The sequence below is a fragment of the Borostomias antarcticus genome (genome assembly GCF_949987555.1).
Source record: "Borostomias antarcticus genome assembly, chromosome: 1".
In the NCBI taxonomy this organism is placed as follows: Eukaryota; Metazoa; Chordata; class Actinopteri; order Stomiiformes; family Stomiidae; genus Borostomias; species Borostomias antarcticus.
The window spans coordinates 32,180,862-32,206,325 of record NC_140234.1 but is presented as its reverse complement, the minus strand read 5'-3'; the positions used below and the strand labels follow the sequence as shown (position 1 = coordinate 32,206,325).

Genomic DNA, 25,464 nt, shown 5'->3' with positions numbered 1-25,464 from the left:
CTCTCTCTCTCTCTCTCTCTCTCTCTCTCTCTCATCTTCCAACATTCCCTTCTGCTCCATATACTGTAATTCAAAGCAAACAAACACTGTAGACTTTTGTCCTCTTCACTATCTCCTCTTACCTCAACGTACTTATATGGTCCTTCCTCCATGGTTCCTCTGTGCCTGTTCCCTGACGACTGCTATAGCAGCAGCTGGGTTGAAAGGCTCTACTCCCCTCATTGTGCATGTGCCCAAAGTCAAAGTGAAAATTCAAGGAGTTTTATTTATCAAATGCACATAAATAAATTCAGAACAATGCAATTCTTAGGACAAGCAACAACTACTGCCTGCACTCATTACAAGGCATTAGTGCAATTTGCCCTATGTGACTTTCACTCGAGGTGGAATCCATGTTTAAATTTCAAGCAGCTGATATTGGTCTATTATGGCAACCGTTTATTTTGAAGTTGGTCATCCGTTACGGGATTATCGGGTTATCTTGATGGCACCACCTTACTTACGAATTTAGCTACATATTTTATTGGAAATTAAACTGCTACATTTGGAGGTGTGGTTTTGCTCCAGTACAGAGAGTAGCCTAGATCTGCCGGCACTTAGAACTTGTTACTCTGTCTTTTTATTGTGCATGTACCCTGCCAGGCTGGATGTGAAAAGCTGAGAATGACCTTTGACCTTCTTACTGTAGATTTGGGTCTCTGCCAAATGCCATCCGTGCTGGGAGATTTATGATTTCCCTGTTCTGCTAGAAAGAGGTGCAACAAATCAAAGTTGGTGCAGCGTTAGGAGAGAATGCTAGAGGTAGTGAGAGTCATAATTGGATCTCGGTATTTTCAGTCTGTGTCCGTCATTGGGGAACAACATGTATTCTCTTAAATTCCCTTGAAGAACAAACACTAGATGTTTAGAAAAAAAACATTCTTCACCTCATTTACCTGCTTGAGATAGAACTGGAACATGGTGAGCAGGATAGGAACTTGATCTCATTCCAAAGCATTTATTTTAATACTGAAATATTGAAAAAGGAGTCCCAGGGTCTAGCGCTGGTTTTAAGGTGGATGAATCCTGTGAAAAGGAAATTATGGATGGTAATGTTTGAGAGGTATGTGTGTGTGTCTTACAGTGTTGGGCAAGTTACTGAAAACATAGTTATTAGTTACAGTTACTAGTTACTTCTTTCAAAAGTAACTGAGTTATTTTACTGCATATAGAAAGCAACTAGTTACTTTCTACGTTACTTTTCAATTCTCTTATTAATGCACACACTATAGTATATTATTATTATTATTATTGTTATTATTAGTATCATTATCATTATCATTATCATTATCATTATCATTATCATTATCATGATCAGTATCAGTATCATTATTATGATTATTATTATTATTATTATTATTATTATTATTATCATTATTATTATTATTATTATTATTATTATTATTATTATATTTAATGCTTAACAAAGGGTACCCAGCGGTACAATGGGTTAACAATAACTCCTAGGCGACCTCACGGCGTTAACAGGAAATATAGGCTCTTTGTCCATTGCACAAAAGTAACAAGAAACAAGCCCATTTAAATTGCAGTACCTGGAACTGCGCTGATTTAATTTGAAAAGTATTAAGTTACATTACAAGTTACCACCAAAAGTAGTGGCGTTACAGTAACACGTTACACATTACTCCCAACACTGGTATCTCGCTAGTCGTCAAGATTTTTATCAAGATTTTAAATGAAATGTCACACCTGCACTCTGAGAGCAGACATCTCAGTGAAACTGAAACCAGCTTTAATTATGTAAACAGTGTGAAAAGAACGTATTTAGAGCTAGATAGGGTGGGGGGGGCAGACACATTTCATGTTTAGGCAGTTAATTGTTGTGTCTTGGTGCAGCTCCAGCACTTCACCTGTCTCCTCTGGACCCCTGCACATTCAGGGGAGCTTATCTGAGCACACACAAGCCCTGGCAGTCCCAGGCAATCCCTGTCTGCCTCCAGCCCCTGATCCAGACAGCCAGTCAGCATCAGGGATGTTCCCACTGACAGACAAACAGCTCAGGGTTTTGTTTTCCATTCCAGGCCCCTCTCTCTCTCTCTCTCTCTCTCTCTCTCTCTCTCTCACACACACACACGCACGCACACCCTCCCTCCCTCTCCTCTCTCATTCTCACTCTCCTTCACTCACAAACTTTCTGAACTCCCTCAACTTTCTGCTCCAGGGCCAAGCTGACAGGATGGGACGATGGTCTTGTAGAAAGGATAATTATACTTTTCACTCATCTTTTCACTCACCTAATGAAACTGGATAAATTGAGATCTCCCTGGATGCCAGGTTCTCAGAACCTGACTGTCTGTGTTAGCTGTGCTCTTGCTGATCAACTATAAATAATGAATAAAGTATCAGCTATATCGCTGGTGATTCTTAGTGCATATTTAAACACATCTTGCTCTCCTTTCCTGGGCTCTAATCCGATGTTAGGGGGGATTATCTTTCTCCTCATAGCATTCAGCAGAGCACCAAACGTAAGAGTGAACATGTGCTCACATGCTAGTGGGAGGTCGGAGTGTGTGGGATATTCTATAATCCCCTTCAGCACAGCTGAGGACAAATTTGATTCAGCAGTTTTTTTTAATGTTTTGCTATTTTTAATTTTTCCATCCTCAGGACATACTGCTGCTACAGGCAAGACTGTGGTTTAAATGATCACGCTTTTTTTTGTTATTGTTTTTTTTAGAGGTTGAGAATTCTCTCTTTGTGTGGAGAGTGTCAGGATCTCCATGTTTGAGAGTTAGAGAGATTCCTCCACACACCTGCCCGTTGCTGAGGTGTGTGAGGTCAAGACGCAGACAAAGGCCGAAAGGAATCTCTGCATACTCATTTGCTTATTGCAGCATGTGCTGAGCTTTTCATTATCAGACCTTTATGGGAGAATATACAGTACAAACGCACAATGGAATAGGAAACAGGCCTAGTGCTTCAGTGCAGTTAGACATGAATAAGGACGCCCGCAGCTAAAGAAGCCCAGGGCGCATAACTGGGCAGGGTTCAGCAGTGGAAAACTACACTCAGCTTTTGAATTCAGTTTGTTCAGCCCATGTGTTCTACTTCATATTTACATTCTCAAATGTCTATAGAACATAGTAAAATCACAGAGTAAGACACGGGTGTCCATCTGCAGTACCCCTTATAAAACACATTCCGTGTTATTTTGTTGTGGAAAAATGCTCGGATAAAACATCTGGGAATTGATTACAGACTCTTTTCCAGGTAACAGCTTGAGCAAAGTAGGAATGAAAACTAAATTATAGAGAGGATTTTATACTCGTTGGTGGAATGCGATTATACCTCATATGCTTCCTTTTTTCTTTTGTCACTTTGATAATGAATGATGAAAGAATGTAACATAGTAGATATAATAATATCTTTATTTTATATAGAAATTAACGATGATGAATGAATATAATGGACAAAGGAACGATTATATTTAGTTAATACACCAAAATGTTTTGTTTTTAGATGTGTCACTTCCACTAAAGTAACATCCAGAACAGGGTTTTATGTGTATAGGTGTGGGATTGGCATGTCAGGGTTCACACAGTGTGTCAAGTGTCTCAATTTCTGCCCTCTCTGCATTGAGAACATGAGCACACTTCAGTGTGGAGGTATGATGAACAGTAGTAACTAAGGACAAAGCACTGTTAAAAAAACGATGTCTGGACAGCTTCCAGATCTTGGTGTCCTTTTGTCTGTTTCAAAGGGGAGGGGCTCACAGTATCTGGTACGCAGGGCATGTGCTGTCGTCTTGCTCATTCCTCAGGGCATGTCTGGTTTCTTTTCCCTCTCTGGCAGTCGTGAATGTGAATGAACGCGTGAAATATGAATGCGTTAATTAAGACAAAGTAAAGGAAACAACAGAGTTTTAGAGAACTAGGGGTGGCTTGGCATTTGTTTGACCTACTTTGCTGGAGTGCCAAGTCCTGGAGGCTGCCACGACCCTTTCACAGCATTGACTTAGTGCCCTTATTATTCCTCAGAAAGAGGAGAGGAGGGCCACTCCTTCAGGCGCCCTCTTAAGACTGGGAAAACTAATAATAATAATAATAATAATTATTATTATTATTATTATTATAATAATTCTCCTCTCAGGCACCCTCTTAAGACTGGGAAAACTAATAATAATAATAATAATAATAATAATAATAATAATAATAATAATAAAAATATGGCAAAATATATGGACATACAGGCACCGTTAAAAGGAAATAAAAGCCAAATAGATTATATTTTAGAAATGTGAAGTCCAGCAGCTTATCAGTCAATATTTTCTAACATAGCCCGTTTATTTTGAGCCTGAATTATCTTTAACAATGTTTTTCACAAACATTATCAAATTATTTAGAAACGCAAATTCATATCAGAATTCATTTTCTGCTCACGCGCAGAACAAACTGAGCTTATGAGCTCACAACCGTCACCTGGTGTGGCTCACTCACGTCTTTTGACGGCCTTGTGGGCAGGTGGCTAAACACGTTGGTTGCAGTCTTTGTGACTGAGGACTGAAGTATGCTGCCAGAGTCAGATAAGGGAGTCAGGGTTCACATAGTGGGGCTCAAATTCCCAAGCCGATGAGAAGTCCAGGCCCGGGCTTGTTCCGGGGAGGATGGTGTGTGTCGTCATCCCTGCCTTAGGATGTCGTTCTAGCAGAACTGAGGTTGTTCAGGCACAGCAAAGATCTAGTTCTAGAGCACAAAGGTGGGGTGCAAGGCAGTTCATTTTTGTGTTTTGGTACAATTGTCCCTTGATTAAAATATTGCATATGTATATACTTTTTTGTGACCAAACATTTCTCCAGTTCCAGTTAGGATTTGTATTTTTATTTATTTATTAAAGTTTATACTTTTATTTATTTGCTCTTTTGTATAAGAGAGTACAGCGACAACAGAACATAAACAGATAATGCAGGTGAACATGTAGAAACCCCTAAAGGGCTTATAAAATTGATATCACCTCAAAAGATCATTGGTACATAGTCATTTGTACACTACTAGTTACCCAACCCATCCACAGAAGGTTCTAGTTACCCAACCAATCCACAGAAGGTTCTAGTTACCCTACCCCATCCACAGAAGGTTCTAGTTATCCTACCCCATCCACAGAAGGTTCTAGTTACCCAACACATCCACAGAAGGTTCTAGTTACCCTACCCCATCCTCAGCAGGTTGTAGTTATCCTACCCCATCCACAGAAGGTTCTAGTTACCCAACCCATCCACAGAAGGTTCTAGTTACCCTACCCCATCCACAGAAGGTTCTAGTTACCCTACCCTATCCACAGAAGGTTCTAGTTACCCTACCCCATCCACAGAAGGTTCTAGTTACCCTACCCCATCCACAGAAGGTTCTAGTTACCCTACCCCATCCACAGAAGGTTCTAGTTACCCCACCGCATCCACAGCAGCCATGAATAGAAATTGAAGTCGTTGGCGGAAAAGGACTAATCTTGGAGCCTTTCTACTAGATCCCCAAAACTGGCCATGACTGTAGTATCGATGATAAATTTTCAGCGGTTCCACTGTGGTTGCTGCTCTATCGAGTTGCGTCTGAGCTCTAGCTCAATAGATCACTCTTGACAGTGTGTTTTGGTCTCTGGTTTCCAGCAGTGGGCCTGATCAGCCCTTCTCTGTGCCCTTTTCAGAGGATATTGACAGCTGAATCAGAATTTATTTAGCCAAGAAGGCTTACACCTACTGTACAAGGAATTTGCCTTGGTCTGACTCTGTTGGTGCATGGCAATTAACATATTGCAAGGATGAGACAGGACAGTGCAAAATGCAATAATGAAATGACAGAACACAATATACTGTACGTACAAAACAATCTACAAAAATGGGCTGAATTTGCAGCCTGACAGCTCTTCTTTGCTGGGCCCGGTTGTTGTGCCTTGAGCATGATGAGGCCATCCATCACACGCGGGCACACACACACACACACACATGCGTGTGCACACACCCATGCGAACATACATGCCCGCACACACATACACACACACTCACACGCACACACACACTGCTGAACCGCCTGCAAGAATCTGACCGCTATGAACTCCATGAAGCTATCAGCCATTTCAAGCAATAGCGGTACTTTTGAGTGGCACTCTATGATGCTCCCTTGACTGAAATATGATCCACATATTTATTTCATCACGGAATATCCACATTATGAAAAATGTGTGTCTGTTTGAAGATAACATTTTGAGTCCGTTGGTAGTGGAATCTCGACCTGTGTCTCTGGTGGCGAGGCGCTGTATGCGGGTCTCTCATCTCCCCTGGGGTTCGTGTGGGTAGAGCAGAACACGCTGTTGAAAAGCTCCGGAGACGTGGACATGTGTGGTTCACCCTCCCCCTCGCCTCCTCACTGCTTCCTGCCTGAGTGGAGGTTGATAGGCGAGATGTGAGGACTCATCTGGCTGGGAAATGAACGGATAGGACAGCCCGTGGGAGAAGAAAGGTGGACGTGTTCTGCAGTCCCGGTGGGTACGAGGTGAGGCGAGGCGAGGCGAGCTTCCTGCAGCCTCGAGCGACGGTATCAACGTGCTGATGTGCAGCTCATTCTCTCAACACGGCCTGTGTTGACAAGTTGTGAGGGCCGGGGTACGCCTCATGGATACTAAATGAAAAGATCATTTTTGAGAACCGTCACGGTTTGCTTTGGCTGTGCTTTTGAAAGATGGTTTGTAAGCAATGCTTACTCTACAACCGTGTCTTGAGAGTAACTCAAATTAGAAGATTCATAATGTGTTTAATATTTGGAGTGAAATTGTGTTTTTCCTACCAGGGTGATTTTTCTACCAGTGCTGGAGAGAATTTCTCAGTTTCCGAATATTTTTTTAGGCTACAATCAGAATCTGAATTAATTTATTGCCATTGTACTTACATATGATTTTTTTTTTTTTGACCTGTGATGCTTACAGAAATACGACAATGGAAAGGTGCAAGGACAGGACAGGACAGGACAGTGCGTGACAGGACTCGTAAAGTGCAATGATACAAACATAGTGCAAAAAATAGCAGTGCAATCATTCGTGGTTTGTACCACCTTTCTTTTTTCAGCTACGGCAGCTATGGATCAAGGGTTCAAACGCACTGGTCTTTCAATCAGCAGCAAATTAGGACTGAAAGAAAACTGAGTCAAAACATCCATTTTTCCTTAGCCATGCGTTTCCTCTGTAGCAAAGTGTTTCCATTAATAGCACGAAACCTATAGACAATAATAATATCATTATCAGAATTAATTAATAATATTGTTAGTAGGTATTGTGGTCCAATTAAACAATTTAGGGAACAACACTGGTTGCCCGTACAGGGATACAGTATATCTACCGACTCCCTAGGGATAGTGCAAAATAACTAAAAGTTAGACAGACTTTCCCAACTCTGTTGTGACCAAAGGGAAGCATCCATCCCTGAGACCTAGTGCAGCATGTCTAAAATCGATTAAAGAGGGAAGACATGAAGGTAGCGTCATGCTAAGAGGCATAATACACAAAAAGAAACCAATGAATTGACCTACCAGCCTACATTATTAAACAGTGCAATGTGACAATGTGCACTGAAATGGTCACCAGTAATAAAGCAGCAGCAGCAACAGCAGTCCACTGTTATAGACTGTACATGTATAGTGGTTTTACAGTAGTAAGAGTATTCATATAGATAATATCTCCATAATCAAGCACCTGCATAGAAGTAGGCTGGACAATTTGTTTTATACAGTGAGAGGCATGTCCTATTAGTACTATAAGACTACTGTATACTGTACAATAAGCCCATTATTACTTTGAACTTCTTGTCCAGCTCATACTGTATTTTATTTTTTAAGGAAAGTGTATCATTTATCGAAATGCCCATGTACTTGTGACATAATCAATATGAGCACCATCTGAAGTAACTGAGTACATGTCATCAGATGCATTCCTATGTGATTGTGGAGAATAACATACTGTACCTTTTGTTTTATCATTATTCAACACCAATTGTAATTCAACTTGGCTACTCATGCACTTTGGCTTTAGCACTAGATTACTGTATGCTCTTAGTCACTTGTTTAGAAAGGAGGTACACTTGTGCGTTCTGGCGAGTAGTAGTATGTTGACTACCTACGTTAAATGCAACTATTGTAAGTCACTATGGACAAAAGCTTAATGACTGTAATGTAACAAATGAGTATTGTGAGGCAGTGAATGCAGATTGCAGCTTTGGCAGAGCCTGGTCATTTGTGGGGGCAATAGCATACACCACATTGCCATCAGCATACAGGTGCAAGCTCCAACCTCCGACAGCCAAACCAATATTGTTAATGTAAAGATTGAATAAAATTACACCAATAATTAATCCCTGTGGGTCCTTCCTTGTTATGTTCAAAAGAAAGATTTAACTTCCTTGTGTGTACACACTGAAATCTGTCTGTTCAATTGCTTTCAAACCGGCTATGTACTGTATGCGGTCTGATCCAAACCAATAGATGACAGCCTTTGAATAAGTAGTGTCTGATCAACAGTATTGGAAATGTCAATAAAGAGGGCTGCACCATGCCTCTTTTGATCAATATAATTTATCACATAATTTAAAATCAGGGATGCAGCAGAGATGGTACTATTACCTGGATATCCAACCGATGAACATTTAAAATACAGTTGGCAGTTGAATCCCTGATCATTAATCAGGGATTCAAACATTTTAGCCTTTGGGATTCAACCTGAGTCAATCATCACGTAAAAATTTGTCAATGAATCAACAGTCAGTGGGGCAGCAAGCAGCAGGAAAAAAAGGTCATGCAAATCTGCCCCCGTTGACTAAACATCGTTTCTTATAAAGGTATCCAACACCTTATCTGTAGAAAATTCTTGGAGTGAAAACAAAGATTAACGTGTTGTTGACTAATTTTTCGCTTAACCAATTTGAAGCTAGCTGGAGGCAGTCTTGCCATGGCCAGGTGATACAATTTCTTTCCCACGAAAAGCCTGCTGAGAAAAAATGTTGATTAAAAGCCCTCATACCTCTGTTTTATCTGGATTAAGGCCAGAGTAAGAGAGGATTTGCTTATGTACTGTAGGAAAGCAGAGGACTTGCCTGCTTCAGATTATTCCAAAATCTAGACGGATCTCCAGTAGAGGAAGCGATGAAAACTTGACCAAGCTTTTCCTAGCCTTATTCCAGGCCTGATTTCGCTGCTGATGAGTTCTGGTAAACAACAAAATATGCTACCATAGCTACGCAGACGACACACACATTTATATCACCATATCACCAGGGGACTATAATCCCATACAAGCGCTGAATACATGGGTGATTTTATAGGTGGGGCAGGGGGGGCATCATGACCCCTGATTGGCCAGCCCAACTCTTCTCAAATTCTTAAAAAAAATAAAATATATATATATATATATATATATTTTTTTTTTTACTAATTAACACAATTATTAAATACATAATTGTGGTTTGTACCAGTTGTGTTAGGTCATCATTCATTTTAAAAGTGTATGTATTACTTAAACTAGGCTACCTTTAAAAAAATATATAGTCATAATCCACCAATGGCACAACTCGTCCGTCGACCTCAACTATTTCCGGTTTGATCTGTTACCGCAAAAAAATTAGATCTGGCTGTACTGCTCAGTGCTCAACAAGCTAGAACTAATCAACATGCTCACAATGGCGAAAAGAGCAATAAAAACAATTGACCACTTCTTCATAAAAAAAAAAAAAGGCAATGCTAATGAAGAAGCTACCACTCGAAATGAGGTGCAATCGAATGCAGAAGTGCTCCAGAGGCTATCGAAGCTAGCACTAGCACTAGCAACATCACCATCGGCGAGGAAGCTAGCACCAGCAGGCAGTTGCCATTTGATGTTGTGATGTTGGGTATGGCCTAGTGCTCGGTCATAAAGTCATATTGACATGCTTGTGGTGTCTAGATGAAGTTTGATGCGTTGTGCATATTGAGTCGTCATATGGATTACTTATTAGCATACTGTTCACAACTGGCATTCTCTGTAAATAGATGGGATGGGACGGCAGAACTGTTTTTTTTTCTCACGTCAAAATGTTGCCCTCCCTACTCTCAGAGGGTAAAATCGTCTATGGCTGAGTAAGTGCATTGAACAAATCAACGATTTGATGTGCCAGAACTTTCTTCAACTAAACAAAAATAAAACTGAAGTCATTGTCTTTGGAGACAAAGAAGAACAATTAAAAGTCAGGACTCGGCTCCAATCAGTAATGCTAAAAACCACACACGAAGCCAGAAATCTTGGTGTAGTCATGGACTCAGACCTGAATTTCAACAGTCACATTAAGACAATTACAATGTCAGCCTACTATCACCTGAAGAATATATCAAGGATTAAAGGATTTATGTCTCAGCAGGATCTGGAAAAACGTGTCCATGCGTTTATCTTCAGTAGACTTGACTACCGTAACGGTGTGTTTACAGGTCTCTCTAAAAAATCGATCAGACAGCTGATTCAGAACACTGCTGCTAGAGTCCTCACTAAGAACAAGAAAGTGGATCACATCACTCCAGTTCTGAGATCTTTACACTGGCTTCCTGTCTGTCAAAGAATTTACTTTAAAATACTACTGTTGGTTTATAAAGCACTGAATGGTTTAGGGCCAAAATATATTTCTGATCTGCTGCTACGTTATGAACCATCCAGACCTCTCGGGTCGTCTGGCACAGGCCTGCTTTCTGTCCCCAGAGTTAAAACAAAACATGGAGAAGCAGCATTCAGTTTTTATGCTCCACATATCTGGAACAAACTTCCAGAAAACTGCAGGTCTGCTGCAACTCTCAGTTCTTTTAAATCAAGACTGAAGACTTTTCTTTTTGCCACTGTTTTTTTTATTAAATCAAATAATTATTCATTTATACACTGTAACTTTTATTCCTGTATTTTATTTTTCCTGCATTTTGTTAATGTCCTTTTTTGCATTTCATTTTATATGGCATTTTATGTTCTTGCTTTCTCTTAATGCTTTTAATGTCTCATGTAAAGCACTTTGAATTGCCTTGTTGCTGAAATGTGCTATACAAATAAACTTGCCTTGCCTTGGTAGCTCTAGATGGAGGTAGGAGTTCTGGTAGCTCTGGATGGAGGAGGTAGGAGTTCTGATAGCTCTGGATGGATGTAGGAGTTCTGGTAGCTCTAGATGGAGGTAGGAGTTCTGGTAGCTCTAGATGGAGGTAGGAGTTCTGGTAGCTCTGGATGGAGGTAGGAGTTCTGGTAGCTCTAGATGGAGGTAGGAGTTCTGGTAGCTCTGGATGGAGGTAGGAGTTCTGGTAGCTCTGGATGGAGGTAGGAGTTCTGGTAGCTCTAGATGGAAGTAAGAGTTCTGGTAGCTCTAGATGGAGGTAGGATTTCTGGTAGCTCTGGATGGAGGTAGGAGTTCTGGTAGCTCTAGTGGAGGTAGGGGTTCTTGTAGCACTAGATGGAGGTTTTGTGGAAATGGGGCAACGGGGCAGGAAATGGAAATGGGGCAAGATGGCGGTGATCGTGGCAGCCATAGCGTTGTGGTCTGCACTTTACGAGTCCGGTCATGCACTGTCCTATCCTGTCCATTGTTGTAAGCACCACGGTGTCTGAACAAATTCCTATGTATGTTAAGTAATGTACAATGGCAATAAACAAATTCTGAGGTAGGAGTTCTGATAGCTCTAGTTGGAGGTTGGTAGCCCAGTCAAATGCTCTCACTACAACTTGACCGCATGAAAAAAGCTATGACTCATGCTACCGTTTGTATAGAGCTAGCAATATAGCACTATACGATGTGGTTATAAGCTATGTAATGGAAGTATTACTGTATATAATGAATAGTGGAAAGCAAGGAGGTTGGGTGTGCGTACAACGTGCCGTCCTTGGGATCTAGCGATTCATGTTCACTCCCAATGTGATTACATTTCCAGTTCTACTCGTTTCTATCTCTAACCCTAACCCCTTTTCATGCCTAGACTTAACCTAATCTGGATACATTACCAGAACTAAACCACACATTGCCTTCTTCAGTTACAGTAGGCAAGACAAATTGCTGTTTGCCTGACAAAAGCAACAACTGTGTAATGTGGTTGAAAACATGTTACACTAAACGATAGCAATGTGGCCTCAGCTTTGAGAAAAGGCTGGACAAGACCCACCGCTCTATTAGTATGGACCTCACGGTTCTCTGATCGAGGCCCAGGTTTGATATTCTATGGCCTCACACCGCTGCTTTCAGCAAACAGTCTGCCATTATTCTGCTTGATGAGAGTGTGAACACGGAGCTTTGAGGCCACGGAAAGGCACACCCTCTCTCTCTATTACAGCCCTTTATCCTGAATCATCATGTGTCTTTGTTTGCTCTCACTCTGCTCCCTTTTTATTCTTGTTACCTCCCAGTTCTGCCCTTTTTCCTCTACCCCTCTCCTCACCAGAAACATTAGGGAGCTGAGATGTCTTTAACACATGTGCAAGTCACAATTCAAGGCTGTCTCTCACGGGGATCCAATGTTTTCTGTGGCAAATGTGTTGCGGACATAACTTTTAAAGTATTGTTTGTTTTTCTGAGCATGTCAGCTGCAAAGGACTGTTACCTACTGTTCTTTTGAACCTCAGGTCTAGTATGATATGATTTTGGTCAAGATTATGGATATTTTTTTATGTGATGTGTTAATTTTTTTTCTTTGATAAAAATTGAAAATGGGGTCTCTGGCCTGACTGTGTCAGCTGCTGGTTTGTTCAGCATATTTCTCTCAGTGGGTAACTGCAGATTTGTTAATGTTACTTAAGCACCTGTGGCAGCCGGAGTGGTCATGCATAATTAATGAGCAAGGGGCTGTCAATATGTAGCCTAATCTGCAATGACCTTTATGTGGGAGTGCCATAAAAAGCCCTGCAGCTGCTAAAACAGGCCTTTACTGTTCTTTCCAAAACCTCACAGTATCCAGGCTTTTATTGTCCCTCCCTGCATGAAACTAACTGTTAATTAAGACACTCTGCCTCCCTGACAGACAGATACCTACAATCAGTCCAAGCTCAATCAAGCAAGGTTTTATCCGACCTCAGCCAATCAAAACCTGCAGTTGCCTACGCCTGCTGGATCATTAGTTGATTGAATCAGCCCTAAAAACTGTACTGCTGTTGCTGTTCAGGCATCAACAGTACAAACAAACTCTGCAACCTTAGAGTTGATATGCATAGTATACAGTGTGATCCCGGCCACATCATGAGAGAGAGAGAGAGAGAGAGAGAGAGAGAGAGAGAGAGAGAGAGAGAGAGAGAGAGAGAGAGAGAGAGAGAGGAAAAAAACAACTTGTTGAATAGCTGGTGTCCACTCATGTCTGAAAAGCCTAATCTGCAGATTTAGCAGTGCTGCCTTGGCCGGGGATAAGGCCTGGAATTGGGTGCTTGGCAGTACACCCTCCTCCCCTGGCTGGAACAACCCTCTCATGACAGACTGGGTCTTCTGCAGTGCTGGCTATGACGAGTGGAGAGTCTAACAAAGTATATCTACAGTACAGTATTACTCTTCAACAGTTGTTCTTGTCTGTGTTCAAATTGGCTTCATATTACACTTGCCTACAGAGAGAACATGTATTTATTATAGAATGGTCTTGAATTTGCTATGAGATGTACAGTATACATTTATTTTAACATTAGACTAATGATGTACTGTAAATGAAAGCAAACATGAAAGTAGCCCCAAATTTACAATGGGCTACATGATGGACCTAATGTACTGTATATGCCTACAGTATATGCCTATACATATAACCTATATGGCCTATAGCCTATATGGTGTGGCTAGTTTGAGGCAAGACAGGTGTTGATGCAATGTCTGTGAAGTACAATTAGCTGAGAGTGATCTCACCCTGTCTCATCCTGGGCACAAGTATGGCACTGCAGGATTGAGAGAGCATGCATCTGGTTCTGCCCAGGGCACATTTGTTTATGGGGGATTCAGTTAAAAAAGATGGCGGTGAGATCACTAAAACCAACAATCTGATGAGTGACAAGGCCAACACAGAAGAGGTTCAATAAGATTTTTGGCTCAGTACAGAGTAACAAGGGCCATGTTATCAGCATACTGCAGTTTCATTTCGTCTGTATATATTGACAATAACAAAGGTGATAGAACACAGCCCTGGGGTGCTCCTGTACTCAAGACAACCTCACCAGAGAGCATTTCATTAAGACAAACCTTCTGTGGGTGATCAGTTAAAAAAGAAAAAAAGAACTGGCTCTACAACATCCAGGTTATTCAATGTAATTTCATTGGTGGGTGATTGAAATCAGGGACATTGGGTGTATCATTTGGAATTCAGAAATTCTTACAAAAGTTTTCTCATCATAAGGCCGAATAGTTTCTTCCGTTCGGCGTGCGTGCATTATATTGGAGATATAGGCCTAGTGACGTTAATATGAATGGAATAATACAATATGAAGAAGAGTTTAATAGAAGATACCAACAAAACAATTGTTAAGTTGTTAATAATAAGTTACTTATTACTTATTACTGTACATACATCGTGCCCATCTTGATACTGTATGTAAATTGGAATGCCACTGCGCCTATTGTCCCTTTTGATAGACACCTCCTCCCGACACTCCTGTGAATTGCTTCACCTACTTCGAGAGAAAAGCCCCTGTAGATGGGGCAAAAATTCCAAAATGCCTATTGCTCTAATTTCTGTTCATAGTGGCATTGTGCCATTGTATGGGCCTAAATAGAAAAAGTGAGTCTTCATTTACATTCAATTGCTATGTCTTTGAAGAGAAATTAGAACACAAAACTGTGTTGCGCAACATGACTGGGAAACATACAGAAACAGATAGGATGACTATATAGGTTACCATAATCTGGCCTGGCACCTTGAACAGAAGTTAAACATTAACCCTTTTTTCCCTTGAGGCCCTTTGAAATGGATTTACTCCAACCCCTGCTTATCTAAATTAGAAACAAATTGTGACTGAAGTGGTGCTTTTGCAACACCCTCCACACTCTTTCTATGGAATCCATTTCTTGGTTTTGAATGTATGGCCCTGCTATAAACTTTGCTCTACATCGCTGAATAATGGGCAACTTATATTTTATATACTGTACACAAAAGTATTGGGGCACCTACTGTACACATTACACCTACAGGAGTTTTTTTTTCCATTTCTGGGAAGGCTTTCTACAAGATTTTGGAGTGTGACTGTAGGATTTTTAGCCCATTCATCCAGAAGAGGATGACCCTTCTTTGGCACCGGGATGATGCATGAGATCTTCCAGAGCCGCGGCACCCTCCTCACTCTCAATGACAGGTTGAAGAGGTGCTGGAATTTATCCGCCAGATCCCTGGCGCACACCCTGAGCATCCTGAACTCCTCCGGCTTTGTTCACACTGACCCTGGAGAGCCGTGACCTCACCTGGTCAGTAGTAATAATAAAGGGGGAGTGAGGCTGCCTCCAGGTGTGAGGCCTGGACTATGGTCTTGCATGGCTTGTTGTTAGGGAAGCATCATACATTTTTAATGGCCACAATCCTATCCTCGCAATCCTATCCGGTCTTGTTTTACAAGTGACAGACTGTGTGAAGTTCGTCAGCCTCCTTGACACATTGACATGGTTAAATCACCATTAACCAGTATGAATGTGTTGGGATGAAATTACTGTAAATAACAGTATCCAAATAGTTGAAAGTTAAATGGTGAGGAATTCATTTCGTGCCAAATTCAAAAAACAGTTATCACTGAAAACAGCAGTTGTTGACGAATGCCAACTGATCTCTGCCCATTCTGTTGCATATTAATTGCAGTGGCCTGTCTCCCAACAGTGGGACCAATTCTCTCCTCAAACTTTCAGATAACCTGGACACAGGACACAACCCCAGAATCCACCTGTGTTCAACATTAATGGGGCACCCCAATATTTCTAACATTTAGCTTATTTTTGCACATATTATTGGAAGTATAGTAGTTTTATTATATATTGTAAAGCTTTTTCGAAACACCATCACTTTGTGGGCTGCAGGTGTACATCCACACAACCAAATACATTTTCTAAAGCTACTGAATGGTGAAAGTGTGTTCGCAGAGTCAATAAAAAAAGCACTGTACTGTAGGTCCTCATTGACTGATCCCTCTTGATCATGTTAAAATCATACATATTGTTGGTGTAAAAGATTGGCTGTGTTTTTGGATTCCAACAATTACTACAATGTCCAGATAGACTACCAAGGCAGTTAGTTAACAAACAAGAGTTTTGGATGGTATGCTCTAGCCCACATACTTTCCTTTAGCAAGGCGGCTAATGCTAACTGGAGGTAGCACAGCTTGTCCGATGTTCGAGCTAAGACACACTCCTTTAAGTGGGTACTGGCGCCATTTAAGCTCATCCTTGCAGTACTATGAATGTGTATATTCAACATGTCATACATTATAAATTATAAATTATACAGTATGCAGAATGCCAGTGGACTATACCTATAAATGGTCATGGAATGTCCTTGCCTTATATCAAGTTAATATCAACAATGTAATCTAAACATGCGTTATGCCAATGCCTCCACAACTTGCCCTGGCTACCCAGTCATCTCCCTCTCTCTTCTCTCTCTCTCTCTCTCTCTCTCTCTCTCTCTCTCTCTCTCTGTCTCTCTCTCTCTGTCTCACTCTCTCTCTCTCTCTCTCTCTCTCTCTCTCTCTCAGAGAAGGTCATCAATTTTTGTATTTCCTCTCCAGGAATGGAGCAATTGCTTTCAATTAAACTTAAAAAAAGATAAAATAGCCCAGCCCCAGTCTAGATATAAAATAGACAACTTATATTTTTAAAATATTGACTAAGCAATTAAACACTATTTTTCCTCTTGTGAGCAGATACCTCCCATGGAATATTGACAGGGAGCCAAGGGAGACCGCTCCTACAGATACACAAGAAATCATGTTAATGAAAGAATATTGACATTAGATTACATTACATTAGTCATTTAGCAGACACTTTTATCCAAAACAGCTTACAAATATAGCTGCAAGCAGCAATGTGGGGGCCAAGCAGGACGTGCGACCAGCTCATCAAAGACAACAAGTGAAACACACCATAGCCGCATTCGAATCCCTACCGCAGTTAGGCATACGGTTCAGAATAAATGCACTTCCAGCTTTGACAGGTTAGTGGCGCTAGAGAGTTTGAAGTGTCAACATAGACTTGGTGACAGAGGTCAGGGGACTGTCCACGATGAGTGTGCCTAATGTGGTTATGATACATCAAAACGTTACTGAGATATGACCACACTTCCTGTTTGGCGGCTTGGATGCCAAATTCGATTGGCTGCAGCGGGTGAACGCCTTCGTCAATCAAAAATCCCTGTAATACATTTGTGGACATTGGTCTAGAGAAGGTGTACAGCCAGTTTCATGTAGATTGGTGAAAATTCCTAGGAGGAGATACATTTTAAGTGTACAAAATACAAAATGGCGGGAAATCCAATTGGAAAATCGGTCACACAGGTCAAACGTTGTGTGCCTAAACGCACTTCCAACTTTGACATGGTAGTGGCGCTAGAGAGTACGAGCTGTCGCGATGACCCCGATGAATGTACCACATGTGGCTTTGATACATTAACAATTTGCTGAGATATGACCCCATATCCTGTTTGGCAGCTTGGACGCCAAATTTGATTGGCTGTAGCGGGCGAATGCTTTGGAAAATCGAAAATCCCTGTAAGGTCGTTTAGAGAATGTGCACACTGAGTTTCGTGCAGATTGGTCGAAAGTCTTAGGAGGGGATACATTTTAAGTGTTTTTCACAAAATCTCAAATGGTGGGAAATCCAAGAGGTGGAAAATGATGTCATAGAGTGCGTTGAACTCGGCTTAAGCCAAGGAATCCAATGATCCCTCGGTTTTGAAAATCGGGCTTACAGGTCAAAAGTTGCATGCACAAACGCACCTCCAAATTTGACATGTGGCGCTAGAGGGTTCGAGGTGTGGACATGAGTCTTGGTGACAAGACTCAGGGGACTGTCATGAATGAGTGTGCCAAATTTGGCTGCCATAGACTCCCATGGCAGAAGAAAGAAAGAAAGAAAGAAAGAAAGAAAGAAAGAAAGAAAGAAAGAAAGAAAGAAAGAAAGAAAGAAAGAAAGAAAGAAAGAAAGAATAAGAAAAGGTACAAGAACAATGGTGGCCTACGCAGCTTCGCTGCTCTTGCCCCCAATAATTGCATATGGCAAACATATGATATGAGGAACATAATAATTATATGATGAGAGGAATTTGTTCCTAAAGTTCATATGGAATCTCCAGAAATGTTTTGAATAAAAAAAGAAAAACATTATCATAATGATTGTATTTATTTTTTGCATTTGTTCTTCTTCTTCATCGTCGTATGGGTAGGTTGGTTACGTCCTCTCCCCCCAGACTCGGGGCCAAGGGGCTATCCTTTTACCACCCCGAGCCTGGGTGAGGGGGTCACCCGGGCTATATATCCGGGCATACCTCCAGGAGCCACGTCACCGTTCCGTCATCCACAACCGTCAGGCCACGCATTCCGTTGGGTATCTGATGATAGGTTTGCGATTTGATTCACTTAAAATGCCATTTTTAACTTACTTAAAAGTAATTATTTGTATTTTATTATTTGAATAAAAATCAATTTCTCCAGTCAAATATATAACAGCGTAACAGCGTTTTAAAATGAAAATCTCCATCCACAAACGTTTTAGCACAGTTTCAGGTATAATCTCTGTTCTTACATGCCTGAAAACATACAAAGACATGACCATTCACGCACACTGGGCATGTATGTGCCGGTGTAAACAGGAAGCAGATTGTCTACTCTGTGACTACTGAATTGTTCCTAGCAAAAAAATAAATATACAGTACCCACTGTTTCCCATCAGTGTCTGCTCAATCTGGGCTTTGGCTAATTGATACACAAACGGTTAACAGATCTCATCACCACTCAATTTCTAGTTGTAAAATGCACGCATGGTGCACACTATGCCATTTGACAACAATGTCCATGAAACAGTACTTGTAGTCACACAACACATTCAAATTAAGTTTCCCCTTTCTGTAGTCTGTGGATTTAGCAAGTCAAGATTACAGCAAAAATAGTAGTCTTCATGACTGCATTTCACAGGGACAAGAAGTGAAGTCAAAGCATAATTGCTTTCTACTCTCCTGAGGTGCGAGGGAATGGACCATATGGTATATTTGTCATCATTTGCTAATTTTCAGCATGTAAAATGATGTTCCTGTTTGTCTCTTTCCCAAAAATTTAAGTAGGCCTATCGAGCTATCTTTCTTTGGGATCTGCCTGTGTAGTAAGATAATAGCCTGAGTTGGAATGTAAAGCGGGCTAGCTTTCTAAAAGCTTGACTAGGTCCAGCTTTCTTCGTAGAATACTCCTCTGATTGTTTGTGTGGCACTAGCTACAATATGTGAACAGCATGAGATGAAGCAGCAATAACTGATTGAATGTGATAACTGTTACCTGTTCTCATACAAACAGTCATTCTTTAATCAAAACAATGGTTTAGTGGCTGGTGCTTCGACTGCCACAAGGGTTCTAACAATATATTGGAAAACAACAGTACATCAACAACAAAACAAATAGCTTCCTGAAGACATATAGTATTAGAGGCTACTCATGAAGTAGGATCCATGACACTCAAAATGCAATGTGTTGATCTACAGCAGGCAACAAGCTGAAGAAGCAGCAGTATCGTCTGAACTGGGCCTGGATCTCTCTAGAGAAGGAGTACTATGTGGTGGACGAGGAGGCCAAGTTCCTGGAGGTGGTCCTCAAGCGCAGGGGCTACCTGGGGGAGACGTCCTTCATCAGTGAGTGCATATTATTTTACACATTATCTCAGTGTAGGTATTTAGACAATAATAATGCTATCTTTAGATCATATTTAGGCCTGTGGATGCAGTTTTATACAACATGGAAAATACCCTTGTTATATTGTCTTTGAAGTCCTTTGAATACAGATGTTTACCATCTAGAGCTCTTCCCCACCACCTCTGCAGCGCCACTCTTAGTGGATTACACTAATACACATTAGCCGAAAAAAGCATACATTTTCTTCCATATGTGCCTAGGAATTACACTACCCTGAAAACGACCCTCGAATCCGGAGTCCTTGGAGAACACTCCGAGCTGCGTATTCGGGCTAGAAACCCAGAGCAGAGTTGAATTACTGGGCCAAAATGGCCGTGTAATCATGGATTGTTTTCGCGGTTTGAATACGTAGCCATGCACATACCCATGAGTGTCATCCAGGCCTCAGGCTCAACAGGGCAGTAGAACACTTCAATTTCACCTAATTGTTAATTGCCCATGATCACTCCAAAGCAGGTTCTCAGTGAATGTGAGACTGTCAGCCCGTCTGAACTTGTATTAATTACTGCAGGAAATTGTTTAACCTCACAATGTCAGTATAATCTACATTACAGTATATGATTAAAGAAGAGGGAAATGCATTCCATAACAGTGTTTAAGACAACCTGAACTGGGAATACATTTACATTAAACCTAGATCACTGTAAAATGATCACATGTTTAAGATGAACTCATAACGAAATGCACATCTTTTGTTGTGATATTAGCACCTATGCACAAGCTATAGATATAGCCTACATATGCAGTAATTATAGAACCAAGAGACAGTGTCCAATGTTCAAAATGCAAATGAGTAGGAGCACGAGACACAGTACAAGGAACAATGCATCACAGGAAAAATGAGGCAGAGATGAAAGAATTCTAGCACTGCACACTGTTTACAAAATGTAATATGTAGCCTACAGGGAACAAACTAGGCTACTTTTTACATAACCTCATTACCAGGCGGTGTCACTATATTCACGTAATAAAAAAAGACAGTTTGATCACTGGTGATTATATAACATGTCCACAACAATGCATTACAGAAGAGATGAGACTAAGCCATTCCTTAAGATTATGATAAACACATTTGTTTGCATAGCATCTCACCAATTCTGGTCCCTCCCTAGGTATTGGAACCAAAGACGGCACCGCGGAAAAGGATAAAGATTTCCGTGGGAAGTCCCAGAAGCAGGTCCAGTTCAACCCGGGTCAGACCACGGCCACCTGGAAGGTGCGGATCCTGACCGACAGCAAATACGAGCAGTCTGAGACCTTCCACGTCATCCTGTCAGAGCCTGTCATGGCGGTGCTGGAGTTCCCAGACAAAGCCACCGTGGAGATCCTGGATCCTAGTGATGGTCAGTATCACAAAGTAACTTGTGTTTTGATTTGGTTCTCCTTGGACCAGCAGGCTCCTGAAAGATCGCAGGCTTGCTACCCCAGTCATAGTAATGCAGAACAGAGTGGAGGTGGAGATAAGAGTGGGATATGGGGAAGAGAGGAGAATGGCCAGTAATACAATGACATGTATTACTTGCACGAATGTCTCTGCTTGCAAGTCAATAAAGTCGCATGCCTGGTTTATCCAGGCTAACTCATTATTCCGCTTTGCATGCATAGTCCACAATGATATGTTTTATCTGGGATTATTCACAATCAAAATACCGCATAATCATTCTCATGCAGTACTACCTATGCATGTAATTAGCTGTTTGAAGGATCCTTATCTACTCCTGGATGGATGGATTCTTACTGTACTCGTTTTCACATAACCATCCATCCGCTTGACCTCCTGGCTGAACAGCGGCTGTTATCTGTGTGTGTGATGTTGGCTTAGGGGAAGGGTTTGGAACATTTGATCAAAGACAGAGGAGCACGAGTAGAGGGGGCTCTAATGAGAGCGCAGTGTAGGATCTTGGCTTTTTATTGGTCCCAGTGCGTCCGTTGTCAGCTAGACATTCTGTGCCAGCGACTGATGTTACAGTAGGTAGATCCTGTCTTTTGATGTTCTCAGTTTACTGGGCCAGTAGATCCGGATCAGTCTGGGCTAGTAGATCCGGATCAGTCCCCACGGGACTCTAACCTAACAAGGTCCCCAGCGATAACCACTCTAAAATGAATATTGAAAATGTTACTGTATATCCTAATACTTATCAGACAGTTTGAGTACTGTACAGTTGATGTGATGGTGTGTGTTTGTTTTCCTCTACAGAGTCCACTGTGTTCATTCCATTAGCTAGCTATTCCATAGAGGAGGACATTGGTGAGCTGCTCGTCCCTGTGGTCAGGAGTGGTGATGTCAGCCAAGAGCTCATGCTCATCTGCTATACACAGCAAGGTAAAAAAAAAAATATATAGATACAGTATATAAATATAAGATATAAATAAAACACACACACACATATATATATATATATATATATATATATATATATATATATACACAGTATATATATATATATTCTTTTTTATTAAATGTTTTTCCTGAGAATGTTTGCATAGGGCACTGTGACTACTGTTGATATGATTTCCAAAAATATTAAATCAAGCTTTTCTCATGCAAAATAGCTCTCATAAACTCAAATCAAAATCATGAAAATCACACTCACAAAAAAAACCTCAATAAATGTCTTGAAATTCAAGAGGGTTCAAAATGTAACATTCCTACGTCAGTAGATGATAGCCAAAGCTCCTCTGAAACATGCGCAAATCCGTAATAGCTGCAACCACGTATAGTACGCGCACGCATCCACGTACGCATGCATTCACATCGCCTTGGTCATGCCTCCAACTTTGCAGACATTTTTGTAGACTGACTGACTGGGCGAGATCCGCTGGGTGAAAATGAGGGGATGCGTGCTCCGGCAATTTCAGTAGCGACAGACGAGCCTGCCCAAAGGCACGCTTATATCCATGCAGCTAGAGCTGGAGGGAGATTTACAGTAGATTTCCAATGAAGTTAAATTGTATTGCAACTCCCAATAGTGCCTGACTGACGATTCAACTGATTCAGCTTCCTCATAATCTTGCCTTCTCACCGATGGGACCACTGACATTACAGTATGTGTCAACAAGTCAGGGAATATATGCAAGTATTTGAGTATTGTGACACTTAAAGTGGATTTACACTCAAACACCCTCCAAACACCAGATTTCCGCATTTGTACAGTACTTTTCATGACTTTACCGCACAGTGTTGGTATTTCAAATCTTTCACATGTGTAGTGGTTGTCATGTAACCTGCTGTACAGTCTACAGTATTATCATCTTCTTTGCATGGTAGTGCTACTATATAAATAGAATCAGGCCGATCTCAGTCGCACGCAGAGGGCTTTATACCTGGAGGTTTGTAGTGGTTGGGGGCCCTTTTAATATGAAAAAGAAAAAGTAGCAAACGGTAAAATCCACATCTAGACTGTAATACGATACGAACTCAAGTGGGTCCTGGTCTTATGTTCCCCTCAGCATCAGCCACAGGCACCACACCCACCAGAGTGCTCTCCTACTCTGACTACATCTCCAGGCCGGAGGACCACCACAGCGTCCTGCGCTTCGATAAGGGACAGAGAGAGAAGCTCTGTAGGGTGGTGATCATTGACGACTCGCTGTACGAGGAAGAAGAGAGCTTCAATGTGACCCTCAGCACGCCCATGGGTGGAAGGCGGGGCCAGGAGTACCCCTCTGCCAGGATCACCATCCTAACTGACATGGATGACGGTAGGAAGAATCCTCACTTGTGAATCCACTTAGCTGGGACCATTATAATAGCCATGACAGTAATGACAAGTGAAAAATGTAAGCATTCTTGTTATTTTGCATTTAAAAAAGAATATATGTTTTATGCAAGTTAGGATTGGATTAAGACAAAATTTACTGCAGGCTATTGTGCAGGCTGCTTATCAAAGGTGGTCTCCTACTTGTGTGCACACGATGCTCATGGGATGAGCATTTAATTGAACAATGAGCATTTTATTGTTGTTCATTTCATTGTACATGGTGTCTGTATCTGATATGTAATAAACAGCCTTGGGGCTGGGTGTCAAGTTCTAGGTGTTGGAGATCTATGAGTGTTGGAGATCTATGAGTGTACTGAGTGCACAGTAGACTATTAAGACACATCCTTCATCACAGTGTTTCTCTGCTTGCACAGACAGCTGCCCACTAAATTCCTGATGTTTGACAGTGGACAGTCAGGGCGTGTAATAATGCCTATATCCATATATTTACCTCTGCTCATGAACATAGAAAGACTTGTCTTTTCATGCAGAGGTAATTACTGTTTAATATAGACTAAATTGCCAGTACTAGCATCCGGGGAACTTGCTGGTAGGGCTGTAAAACATGAAAATGCTTGTACGGCAGGATTAGAGGCGTGGATTTACGGTCGTGTCCTGAAAGTATGTTTGGTTCTGATCCGTGTCCCCTGGGCAGGGATGAATCAAATCCTAGCAGAGAACTCCAGAAGCCCTGTCATTACGCCCCACCTGAACCTGATACTGTATGTATAGATGAAGTAGAAAAACATCCGGTTCTATGAGAAAAGCCACTGTGTGCTGTGGTAATGCTGTGTCAAGTTTAAGTGTGATCACCCAGCCAATCAGAGTGCAACAATCCCCTCAGGGATTCCTCTGTGTTGTGCTTTGTGCTCAAACATGCAGTACACACACACACACACACACACACACACACACACACACACACACACACACACACACACACAAAACCATCATGAGGGATGAGGACATTGTGATGGGACAGACAATGGACTATTTGCATTTTAGTGACACCCCGTTAGAGAGCAAAGTCGGTGAGCGCAAATCAGGACAGCATACAGCAGACACATGTCTATTCTTCTTTGGAAAATGTCTAACTAAGTAACTATGGGGTAGACAATTTGCAGAATTGCAGATAAATTGCAGATGTCAAGGTACTAGACACAAGCGCTAAAGCTGCGATATGTCAGATGCAATGCCCTTTTAATCATTCTTTTTCATGATCAAACATAGTAGAGTGAATCCATCAGCATACAGCAGGACGACATGCCAAAAGACCCATGACCCATTCTTATTTCTAGTAGACTAGCCTTTAGCCTGTATACTGTACTGTAGATTGGTTTCCCTTCCCTAAGCACCACAATGCAGGTGTTACATTCATAGTCATGGTGACCATGATACTGCGCATAGCCACCAACATTCACTTCATTAATTTATACATTATGCCTCCTCCAGTCTGCATAAGGCTCTCTCATTGCTCAGTAATGCCATGTTCAGGTGACTGATGAAAAAACATGAGTTTGACCAATGTAATCAATTAACATTTCACAAGGCAGATGTGAATAATTCAGAGCCAACCAGGTTGTGTTTCTGAATCAGTTGTGATGTTAGTTGACAGAAACTCCCCAAGACAACTAACAGAGCAACAGAGCCAGAGAGAGAGAGAGAGAGAGAGGGGGGGGGGGTGGGACTGTGTAATACCAGTGGGGGCTGTAATGGAATCTCAGCTTGTAGACGTGCTGCATTGCAGTCAGACAGGCCTGGACTGGCAAATCAACCCCTACATCCC

At 41.5% G+C, this 25,464-nt stretch overlaps 1 protein-coding gene across 1 annotated transcript in view; it reads left to right on the top strand.

The window, feature by feature from the left end:
- frem2b (FRAS1 related extracellular matrix 2b) overlaps positions 1-25,464 on the top strand; it is a 49,458-nt gene that overhangs the window by 9,092 nt on the left and 14,902 nt on the right. Inside the window, exons 3-6 of the mRNA XM_084443767.1 lie at positions 19,710-19,856; positions 21,030-21,260; positions 22,115-22,240; positions 23,368-23,619. Of these exons, the coding sequence (XP_084299893.1) occupies positions 19,710-19,856; positions 21,030-21,260; positions 22,115-22,240; positions 23,368-23,619 (756 nt within the window). The remainder of the gene's footprint in view (positions 1-19,709; positions 19,857-21,029; positions 21,261-22,114; positions 22,241-23,367; positions 23,620-25,464) is intronic.